At 38.5% G+C, this 12,236-nt stretch overlaps 1 protein-coding gene across 8 annotated transcripts in view; it reads left to right on the top strand.

The window, feature by feature from the left end:
• The window catches only part of KLHL3 (kelch like family member 3), a 283,806-nt gene that overhangs the window by 24,633 nt on the left and 246,937 nt on the right, over positions 1-12,236 (top strand). For 7 of the 8 annotated variants that reach the window (XM_047851129.1, XM_047851125.1, XM_047851128.1 and 4 more), the window contains one exon: positions 2,685-2,841. In XM_047851129.1, the coding sequence (XP_047707085.1) occupies positions 2,685-2,841 (157 nt within the window). Of the gene's footprint in view, positions 1-2,684; positions 2,842-12,236 lie in introns of those variants that run through there. The other variant, XM_047851123.1, reaches the window with a different exon arrangement.

The raw sequence follows: 12,236 nt of genomic DNA, 5'->3' as shown, positions 1-12,236 counted from the left end.
GCACATGATTTGCTGTTTCAGCCCTTGTGAAGTATACGATGAAGGGCAAGGAAATGACAGTTACATGATTCACTGCAAATGAACGCTCCCTCAGGGCAGGAACTTTGCCATGTTCAATGTTATACTGTAAGACCAAGAACACTTGTTGAGTGAGTGAGTGTTAGGTCTGTCTGCCCTTACCATTGTGGTTGTAGCTCAGTAGAATTTTCATTGCAGAAATCCTCCTTTGGAACGTGGATCTCATGTTCATTGTGACTGGCTGGTTGAGGAATAGTTGAAATAGTGTTCATTGGGGTATCATCTACATTTTTGTCCTTTGTGTAGCTATCACTGTTCCAAGGAAAGGAGGCTAGTTCTGAAGAAAGTTTCCTCATGGGTAACTTTGGAGAACTCTCTGGTTTCTCCACTTTTCTTTCTGAAAAATATAATTATTCACCAACTCAGATAGAAACAGAATCTTTGTCCTGGCTTATGGCTGAATTGGAGCAGGGCGATCCTGAAGAACAATTACCTGGGGAAACAAAGAGTCTTGCTTTAGAGACTGCAGTCCCAGCCTCATTTTGTGCAATGCACTTGAATTCTCCAGAGTCTTCAGGAAATGCTTCTGTGATAATCAAGGTGCAGACTTCCTCTGGAAAGGCAAGAGATTCAATTTGACCAGAGTTTTTGGAGACCCCAAATTAATAAACAAATAGGGAGGATGTCTGGGAGAGTAGATATTAGGAATAAATAGAGTATTCCTGGGTTTTTAAAAAATCCATCTGGTTAGACTTTTTGTCTTTGACTGGGCTCCTGATGATAAATCTTAAAAACACAACCTAGAATAATCCCAGCACAGTCTCCATCACCTGTCCTGTCTTTCTGACACATCTTTTTACTATACTGTGAGTTCCTTGAAAGCAAGCATCACACTTTATTCCCTGACTTACAGATTTCTGTAGCTTTAGTGTTTAGCATGAAGGTCCTGTAGAAAGATTTTCTGAACTGACCTAAAAATTATCGCCAGAATTGTTCAACCTACTGTTAGTACAGTGAAGACCATTGTGTGATGGGCCCTACCCTACTTCTTGGACAGTCAACAGCTTGGGTGTTTGATGGCAGGACACCTCCTCAGTGCCCAGAATGGAACCTGGCCATCATCTGTACTATATTAAGTGAATGAATAGATGAATAAATACACTGATAAATCCCAGTTATCTTGCTGCTTTTGTTGTGTCAACTCAAAAGGTGGTATAGGGTAGCCTCAAAACTGCTCATGTAGGCAAAATTGATCTAGGAGACAAAGTCTTCTGATGGAAATTTTGATTTAATCATTTATTATCAAGATGTTGAAAAATTGTGCTTACCAGGAATAGACGATAAACAAGCTTCTGAAAGATAAAACACGAGAGTAAAGAGAATTTACATGATGGTTAATTTAGTTGGGAGAAGGGGCCATGTTATATGAGAAATAACTTGAATAAAGCAAATGGAAGGTTGACTGTAATCTGGAGTCACAGGCTATAAATTCTGTGGAAACCCAGAAAAGGTACATATTGGAATGAATACTTGGCAGGGTAGTAGAAGAACTGTGTTTTTGTCCTGTTCTATCATTGAATTGCTTTGTGATTAGGTGAAAATTACTTCTCTGGGCCTTAATTCTTCATTTCTATCCCATTCTCTGATTGGGAACCATTACTGAACCATTGATCCTCTGGTAGTCTCTTTTTCTCAAGAAAACTTCTTTCTTTTAATCTCGTTAATTACAATGCATATTCCATTATAAACATACTGTAGTAGTATTGTAGAAAAATAACAAAGATTAATAGTTTTCTCTGGGTGATGAGAATATGGGTAATTTAAAATTTTTTCTTTATGCTAGTATCAAATTGTATAATTTGAGATTGTATAATTTGAGATTTTCCTTCCTGAATGTGATGTACAAATGTTCAGTTCTGAATTAATATTTAAATGAATATATTTTCTTCACTTGGTGCAAGAACTGTTTTGGGCTTGAACCCTGACTCGCAGCATTGATTAGCTTTGTAACCTTGGGCAAGGCTAGCAAAATGCTCAGCCTTGGCTGGGGTTTTGAGGCTCATTTAGTGTTTCTGAATTTCACTTTTCTTATAAAATGTAGGTAATGCATCCTTCAAAATCTTGATGTGAGGATTAAATGAAAGATTGCTTATAAAGTATAAACTCAGTGTTTAGCATGAGATAGATCATCATACTTGTTACTCTTCCCTAAATTAATTATTTGGTAAGAAACTTAAAAAAAAACATGTTTAGGAAGCTATGCATCATTATTAATTTGTTTTACTCTTAAAAAATATGTTTATTCTCATATTTTTTTGCTGTTTGTATGTCAAGAACTAATAGTTAATTTGTGAAAATAAACCAATCTTTTCACAGCCATTAAAACTGTTGTGTCACACACACACATAAAACAAACAAACAACAAAAAACCCTGCTGTCTTTTCTTTTTTGGTTGTTTTGTTGAAGAATCACTTGGATTTGAAATAATAATTGTTTAACAATAGAAATTTCTGAGCCTGTAACAGATCAGGTATTAAACTTTACAACATGAATTAGATTTCAAGGTTAATTGAAATAAAAAGCAAATCAAAAAGCTTGTGACAATACTTCTCCTCAGAATCTGGAAGTCCTCAGAGTCTGCTATCTCCTTTTTCTCTCTGTGCCAGTGAATTCGAACTGTGGTTATTGCCTGGACGTGGCATTCAAATGTGACAGACTGACCACTGGTTGTAGAGATGTCTTGAAGATGCTGAAGAAGAAACAGAATTCGCAGAATGGAAGAAACTCTTTCACCATATGCAATGATTTAGGATGCCTACTGTGGTAAGTATGCTTTTTGTCATAGTCATTGACATCTGACTGTCCTTTAAGCAAAACAAGGAGTTGCTGGGACGCTTTGTGCTTTATAGTGTGCTTGACAGTCACATAGAAGTTATTTTTACCTTAATATCATAGAGAAAGTTGTTTTTCACTTCCCCAAGGTCTGTTTTTCAAAATAGATCTAAATTTTCAAAATAGGGAACCAATTAGTTGGAAACTCTTCCCTTTGTTGTATTATTTTGTTGAGTTCATATATAGTCATAGATTTAATCTTTATTACCAGTCACGTAGCGTGGGCAGTATTTGTAATTTGTTAAGGATTCTGAATCATGAGTTAGAAGACTTGGACCAAAATCTCAACTCTTCCACTAGCTGGTTGATGCTGATCATAGGAACTTGGAAACTTTTTTTTTTAAGATTTTATTTTTAAGTAATCTCTTTACTCAACATGGGGTTCAAATTAATAACTGTGAGACCAAGAGTTGCATGCTCTGACAGAGCCAGCCAGGTACCCTTGAAAAACTTGGGAGCTATTTAAAACAAAAATTTTTTGGGGCGCCTGGGTGGTGCAGTCGGTTAAGCGTCTGACTTCAGCCAGGTCACGATCTCGCGGTCCGGGAGTTCGAGCCCCGCGTCGGGCTCTGGGCTGATGGCTCAGAGCCTGGAGCCTGTTTCCGATTCTGTGTCTCCCTCTCTCTCTGCCCCTCCCCCGTTCATGCTCTGTCTCTCTCTGTCCCCAAAATAAATAAACGTTGAAAAAAAAATTAAAAAAAGAATAAATAAAACAAAAATTTTTTTAAATGTTTGTTTATTTTTAGAGAAAGAGAGAAAAACAGAGACTGGGGGGGGGGGGGGCAGAGAGAGAGGGAGACACAGAATCCAAAGCAGGCTTCAGGCTCTGAGCTCTCAGGACAGAACCCAACGTCGGGATTGAACCCATGAATTGTGAGATCATGACTTGAGCCTAGGTTAGATGCTTAAACTGACTGAGCCACCCAGGAGCCCCAGAAGTTGGAAACTCTTAATCTCTGTGGAATTTAGCTTCTTTATCTGTGAAATAAGGCTAGCAAAATGCTCAGCCTTGGTTAAGGTTTTGAGGCTCATTTAAGATAAATAATCTGAAAACCTTCTTTAAAGAGTGAAGAGTTATACTGTTATATAAAAAGTATATAAAAATAGGTGGTTTGATATCACAGTGCATGCATGAATGGGTGGCATTTGTGTAAATATCCACCTTAAATCTCGATTCCCTTCATCTCCTGTTTTCAGCTTCAGAATCCTCTAGAATCTAGAATTACATTTCAGATTATAACTCTAGAGAGGGAGTATCTGAAGTCCTATCAGGTGAGACACACTGACCACGAGCACAGCCCTTGAGGCCTGATGACCAGGGCTGCATTATCACAGGGAAGGAATGTAGTAGGAAACTTGTAGAAATAATAAACACATATTGTGGACAGCCTCTGCTGCAAGCAAGCTTCCAGAATCTAGAGTAATGCTCCTTCTTCTTCTTTTTTTTTAAAAAAAATATTTATTTATTTTGAGAGAAAGAGAAAGAGACAGAGACAGAGAGCACACAAATGCCTATGAGCAAGGGAGGGGCAGAGAGAGAGGAGGATAGAGATCCCAGTCTCCACCTTGTCCATCTCATGATTGTGAGATCATGACCTGAGCTGAAATTAAGAGTCAGATATTTAACTCCCTGAGCCACCCAGGCATCCCGCTCCTTATTCTTAATGACATTGTTTCCTATGGCTTCCTTCCTGTATTTGGTACACGTTAAGTCTGCCCTGCTTCTCATTTCAGCCAGCAAGAAGCAGTGGTTCCATTTCTGTCAGTTTTGGAAACTGGGGCACAGTGAGCCCAGAGGTTTCACCTTACTTTGGGTTGGCCTCATTGGTTGAATCCTGCTTTTTCCATAGATGATACAGGAGCCTTCTTAATCCTGATCTCTCACTGTTCGCCAAGCAGGAAATAGACATTGCTTTGCTTATTGACTTCTTCAAAGGGGCATCTTATTGCTGGTTCGGAGAATCAGATAAACCATGAGGTCAGGTAGAGAATAGTCTACTTGGAGAGTGGAATCCAAGAATTGCCCTCCAGAGCTGGAGATTGACCTAGACCAAAAGTCTAAAGAGTATAGGATAAACCCTTAGTTTATCCCTGAGTAATGCCCTGTGACATTGAACAGTAATTTCTCCCCTTCTGGTACTGACTTTTAGCATCATAAAACAATTATTTCTGAGGTTCTTCTTAGTTTTCCCTTTTCCTTCTTCTTACCGCTTTGATAACATCTACAATTTATCTATAAAATCTTAACTTCATGCAGTATGGATAAGTTACCTTGGTGAACACAGGGGCTACAACACAGGTGGATCTGGACAGGTTGCTGCAGGGACTCAGCATCTGGTTTAAGAAATAGAAGAGACACTATCATCCATACTGTCAAGGTCCTGAAACTTAGGTACATGGTGGCCATGGATTGACTGAATCAATTTTAGCTGCTACCACCACACCCCAGATTTCCTCTTTGAAAAGGATAAAGCTTCTAATTTAAATGTTATTTGAGATATCTGTTCCTGTGCCACCTTTTTTTCCCTTTCCTGCAGCTTTCCATCAGCTGAGATGGTGAGATGTAACACTAGGCAATTACATTTGGGAAATGAGTTTTGGCAATTATGTAGAGACTGTATATAAAAGGCATAAATAACTTGTAAGTTTTACTGACTAGCTTTTTTTTTCCTCTATACAGTTGCTCTTGTCTTCTCTTTTAGGCCTTTGTAAAAGCATCTCCCTGCCCCCCTCCCCTCTTCTTTTAATTAAAAGGGAATTCATTCCATGGATATTTGGAATACTCTTTTATGGGACTGAGCTCCTAGAAACCAACTGTGTCTTATGATCTGGGACATAAACAAATGGCTGACCCACAGAACTACCATGGAGTTATTTCTGAGACCCGTGGATTTCTTTCTTGTTCTTTTTTGAGGTCATGCAGCTGAAGGTTCCCCTCATGTATACTTTTTAAGAAAGTTGCATTAATTCCTTTTTCTCTGGGCCTGTGTCTCCATTACTGGGACCCCTCAGAAGGCTTTTAAAACTGAACATACCCTTTGGGGGTCAATATACAGTGGTTGAACTAAGGTAGAATAACTTGATCTGATGTTGGAGGTTTCATTAACCAGGGAACTGATGGTCAAAGAAACTCTAGTGGTTTTCTTCTTTATCCTGTTGTAGAAACAAAACCAAACACAGTCCAGTGAAAGAAATATTAGAGGCAGCTTTGATAGAAATGCTTCACTGTATTCATTTGAATGTATCACATTTTCACTTATAATCCTTTTGTTTTTGATTTGCATTATAATTTTAGCTTTTTTCTCTTTGATCAATTAGTAGATTATGGCTCTTAATAGTTCTGCTCTAAATTTCCTTTGTCTTAGTCTGATAATCAGTGAGCTGTTACTGAACACTTAAATTATGTGGAAGATATAATTTATAAAGCAAATAATCACATTAAAGTTTGGGAAAGTTTAGGAGTTTTTTTGGTGTGTTGATTTATTTTAAAAATTTTTAAAAAATGGTTTATTTATTTTTGATAGAGAGAGAGAGAGAGAGAGAGAGAGAAAGCTTAAGTGGGGGAGTGACAGAGAGAGAGAGAGGGAGACACAGAATCTGCAACAGGCTCCAGGCTCTGGGCTGTCAGCACAAAACCTGCTTCAGGGCTCGAACCCATGAACTGAGAACTCATGACCTGACGTGAAGTCAGATGCTTAACCAACTGAGCCACCCAGGTGACCCTGGTGTATTTTTTTTAAGTAGAATTTCCTCTATATTCTTATTGCAACAAATGCACATTCACATTCTTTACTTTGACATTTCTGTAGCATATTCCATGCACAATCACAGAGAGAAACGTTTTCTTCCCTCTTCCCTTGTAAGAAAGAGAAAAAAGAAATTCTGTCTGGATCTCACTGGAATTTAATAAAATTTAATTCAACTATATTGTATTCACGCCAGAACCAGCAAATTAGTTTACAGGCAGTAGGTCAATCCAGAACATTTGAATTCTTGACTAAGGATGAAACTACTTTAATATTTTCAGTTTAAAAAATCCAGACATTTACCTTTACAGAGCTATAGCAGTTGGCATCCAGAAGAGGTACTGAGTCACTTCCCAAAAACAACATTTCAGAGGGCAGATGTTGGTGTCTGTGAATTTGTGTTTTGGTCGAAAGTCTTCAGCATATTTATTATAATAAGAAATCCATTGAAGCACATTGCTGTGTTGAAGGATGTTGTCAATGTTCATATTACCTCTATGAGTAGGTACTTAATAGAGAAATATATCTCGGTTCTTAGTATTAAGAACAATCAGGCTTCTGTGCTAGTACTTTGGTTTTCCTCACAGGTACTGCAAGTCTTAGTATTGATTATATTTCCTCTGTGTTAGCTATTTGAAAGTCTAGTGGTCATTTCATAGGCAGTAATGCAATAGACATTAGAGTCAGGATCTCTTAAATTTGTAACCTGATATTTTTTCCCCTGCTATGTCTATGATGATTTATTTACCCAAACCAACATGTAGATCATATGATCCCACAAAGAACTTTTATTTTATTTTCAGATAGAAGATATGGAAGAGATATACAGACTAGCCTGGATAACAAAATAATACGATTTTCAGAAAGCCATTCACTTATGGAAGTAGAATATTTGAAATTGTAACTATTCCAGAGAACCCAGGCTCTAAGGTCACTTTATACTTCAGTGCTTTTTTAAAAAAATTTTTAATGTTTATTTAGAGACAGAGTGTGAGCGGGGGAGGGGCAGAGAGAGAGGGAGACAGAATCTGAAGCAGGCTGTAGGCTCTGAGCTGTCAGCACAGAGCCTGACTCAGGGCTCAAACTCACGAGCTGTGAGATTATGACCTGAGCCAAAGTTGGATGCTTAACTGACTGAGTCTCCCAGGCACCCGTATACTATAGAACTTTAATGAAAAAAAAAATTAGTTCCCACTTAAAAAAAAATCTTCTACATACAGTGTTTGATGCCATCCATTAGAATAAGATTAATGTCCTTTTAACCTTAATACATAATCTTATAATTCTTAGTGGCTTTTTCAGTCTTTAAAAATTCCCTTATCATCTTGAAGTTTTATAACTAAAATTTTGGTGATGTAAAATATTTACTAGGGGCGCCTGCGTGACTCAGTTAGTTAAGTGACTGACTTACATTATTTTATAAAAGTAAAAGATTAAAAAAAATCTTTGAACTGGAGTTGCCTTTTTTTTTTAAGGATTGTTGGTTTTTTCTTTTATTTTTTAAATGTTTATTTATTTCTGAAAGAGAGCAGAGGAGGGGCAGAATGGGGGGCGGGGTTGGAGAGTGGCAGGTAGGGAGGGGAGAGAGAATCCCAAGCGGAATCAGCACTGTCAACGCAGACCCTGATGCAGGGCTCAAACTCACTAAGTGTGAATTCATGACCTGAGCCAAAATCAAGAGTCAGATGCTTAACTGACTGAGCCACGTAGGTGCCCCAGTTTTTTTTTTATTTTGAAAGAACAGGTAGAATTATAATTTAGTAGTTCAGAAGAAGATAGGTTCAGTTCTGTGAGAGTACATGTGCTTAAGGAATTGCAAACATGTGTAGATTACCTTTATGTCCAAAATTGGTCACAGAGTCTGTACCTGAAGACTCTCTAAACGGGGTAGGTTCAAACCTCGAAGTGTTGCCTGTATTTATTTGACTTGGATCATTTTTCTAATGAATGAAAACTTCACAAACACGTCAGCTTTTGGCTTTTTTGACTGGGAACCACATTGTGCTGAGTCTTTATTTTCTTTAGTAACATTGAACACTGAAGAAAGGGAACTGAGACTCCCGACCCCCTTCCTCTTAGTCATGCCAGAGTTGTGTTTGTTGACTGGTCTTCTGTCATTCTGGTGGGTGACTTGCCAGAATGCCCAGGCTTGGGCCTGCTTGCCCTTTGGCTGTGTTGAGAATTCTGTGCAGTCTGGGGCGGGGCCACTTGAAACACCTCAGCTTTTGAACTTTTGAATACTTTCTGATGTCTTCTATGCTAAGACCCCAGGAACAACACAAAGGAATTTAGAGTTAGCTGTCACAATGAAACTGTATGAAAAGATCAGTCATGCAGAAAATGTATAATAATAATATAGAAACTACCTTAACAGTGCTGTAAGACATCAAAAGTGTTAATGTCATAGACATTAAATACTGCCAGTGACCTCGCAGAATAGCACAGAACCAGTCACACAATAGGCTGTTAGAAATATGTACTATGACCAAGCTTGACTATTGTGAGAAAACTTCATTCCCAGAGTCGACCTTCAACAGAACTTAGAAGGTTGTTAAAATTGGAAAATATGAAGTGTGTAGGTATGTGAGTTGGGATGGGAATGTGTAGTGGTGGGGTGAATACTTGTGGGGGGTGGGTAGAAAAAGAAAACAAATAATATAGGGAACATTAAGCTGCCAGATACTGTGCTTATCTCTTTATGTCACTTGTGGAGAAAGCATTCCATAGCCATTCAATGGTGAGGAACACTATGGGATCACATTGCCTGGATTTACTATTTATCAAGTATATTAGGCTTCTCTCTAAGCGTCATGTTTCCCATTCTGTAAAATAGGCACAAAAATAGCATTTATTTCTGGGGTTGTTTTGAGGATTAAATGAGATAGCCCACAGAAGTACTTAATGCATACATGTACCACATATCAAGCACTCAATAAATGTTAGCTGCCATTATTGTTGTGATAGTGGTTGTTATGTATAGATACAGGTAAAGTTCCACCTTTCCTCAGGGGTTTCTAATTTAGCTCTCTTTGATTTCCTTCTCTTGTGAACTTAAAAACCTCTTTCATACACTTTTGTTTTGAGTTATTTACTATTGCGTACTTTCATTTGGAAGCTCCTTAACATTAAAGATCTTTTCAAATGTCTCCCATCCTCAAAGTATCTATCCCAGTGTTGAACAGAGAGTAGGTGAGGCACTGATTGATTTCATAGATTAATGCATAGGGAGATGCTATTAATAATCTTAGAAGGTGTGCAGTGTTTTGCACTTTTGCCTTCAACCCCATCCTACAAATAAGAACGACTGAAGTAGATTCCTTCTCTTCTGATGTTGGCAGTCAATCTTCATACCATACCAGCCATCCTAGGTGGAGTTAACCCATCACCAGTCATTGAAGATCAAGAAAGACATGGGAAATCTTGCCTATCATCTTCAAAAAATAAAATTAAGGGCCAGAGAGGTTACATTATTTGCTCAAGGTCATGCAATTTGTTGGTACAGGAGTCAGGATTAGAATACAAATCTCCTGTCTTCTAGTGCAATCCATATACACCCCTAGCAAATAGATTCTGTATTACCAGATAAATGTAAAACTGTGGATATTCCTGTCAGTAGTTGAGACTGTAGTGATTGTTTTTCTTTTATCAGGATCCATTGTATTTATGGTTCTGAATTCAGTGGGTAATGAAACAGCCTTTTTACTTTGTATGTAAGCTCCATGAAGTCATGGAGCTGTTCACTCTGGTGAACACTAGGCACCCTAGTGCCTAGAATAGTGCAGTTGGCTGATACTTCAGCTGAGAATGTGTGGCTTCTAGAGACTCTAACCTTTGAGTGTTAGACCCTGGAGAGAAATTGTGTATACATCAGGGACACTGTGGCTGTGGCAGGAAGATAAAAGTGAAATGCTTCCCCTCATGGGAACGGAAGGATCAAGTGAGAGAGTGTATATGAAACTTTTGGAACTTCTTGGAAGAAACATGCCTTATAAATAAATATAAGGTCAGTTGGTTCAAGAGGCTAGAGTTTCCTCTAAGCCCCTTGGCATGTCTCATAGGAGAAGCTAGAAAACATCAACAGAATAGTCTTGGTGGTGGATGAGATTTAGGTTTTTGCCCAGCTTGAAATTGTCTGATGTCCCTAGGCAAATGAGAACAAAAAACAGAAAATCCAGTCCTTATAAAGGGAAGGTGATACTGTGCCTCCTAACATTCCAGATACTTCCTGTTCTAAGCAGGAACAATCAGACTTCCTGGGCAAGGCACCAGACAGCCCATGCTGTCACTTAATCCATGGAGTGAGGAGGCCTGGCAGGACTTTCTCTCCTGTCTCTGATCTTCCAGCCAATGAAAGGAGATGGTGATAACTAATGGAACCAAGAAGTACCCTGCATCTTACTTTGGGTTAGCATGAATTAAACAATCTGTGTCTGAAGATCGTATCGAAAAGGATGAAAATATAGAGAGACCAGGTAATTTGGGAGAGAGAGAGTGCTAATTCAGGATTGAGAAAAATCTAGATTTTGATTCTAGATCAGTCAATTAGTTATATGACCTTGGGCAAGACCCTTTGGGGTCTCAGTTTTCTCATATCTAATAAGAAGTGAGATGGTCCCTGAAATTTCTTCTAGGTCTCTTAGCTCTTTTTAAGTATTTTTAAATTCTCAGGGCCTGATTATGCTTTAAAATCTCTGATTTCTGTAATTACCTGAGCAGATGAAATTCTATCAGAGGATAAGAGAAAGAAAGATGCACACTGGACCTAAAAGCAGAAGTGGTGGCATTTAGGCTACTCCAGAACCCAGAGGTCTGAAAGATGAGCTGAGTTTTAGAAATTACTTAAATGGTTAAAAGTGTTACTTATTTATGAAAGCAAACCTTTCAGAACTCATTTGGTTAAGTGATGAAACAAAACTGAATGTGAGAACATTACCTCCTCTATTTCTAGAAAAGGAAGAATTTTATTTATTTTTAAAAAAAAAATTTTTTTTTTCAACGTTTATTTAATTTTGGGACAGAGAGAGACAGAGCATGAACGGGGGAGGGGCAGAGAGAGAGGGAGACACAGAATCGGAAACAGGCTCCAGGCTCTGAGCCATCAGCCCAGAGCCCGACGCGGGGCTCGAACTCACGGACCGCAAGATCGTGACCTGGCTGAAGTCGGACGCTTAACTGACTGCGCCACCCAGGTGCCCCATAGAAAAGGAAGAATTTTAAAATGAAAGCTCATTTTAAAATATTGAGTTCTGTGGCTAAAGCTACTGTAGTCTTTGAATTCAATTCTCATGTATTTTCCTCTAGGGATTAGAAAAGGAGGTTTTCAAAGGGAAAAAAAGCAACCCTTTGCTTGACTGCTATGAAATAATGCCACACTCCAGAGTATCAGAGTGAAAATGTGGATTCTAAATATGTGTGGGCCCTACACACAACTTGTCCTGAAGAGTTCCTTCTTGATTTTAGGTAGCACTCGGGATGTCCTTGAGAGAAAAAATAACTAGGGATTTTACTTTCATGATGAGTTATGCTAGCAGGCTTCATGGCTCACGTAAATGGTAACCTTTGCTGAGTGTAACCCTAGCT

This window comes from Prionailurus viverrinus, chromosome A1 (assembly GCF_022837055.1).
Source record: "Prionailurus viverrinus isolate Anna chromosome A1, UM_Priviv_1.0, whole genome shotgun sequence".
NCBI lineage: Eukaryota > Metazoa > Chordata > Mammalia > Carnivora > Felidae > Prionailurus > Prionailurus viverrinus.
This window is presented reverse-complemented; position numbering and strand designations above follow the sequence as displayed.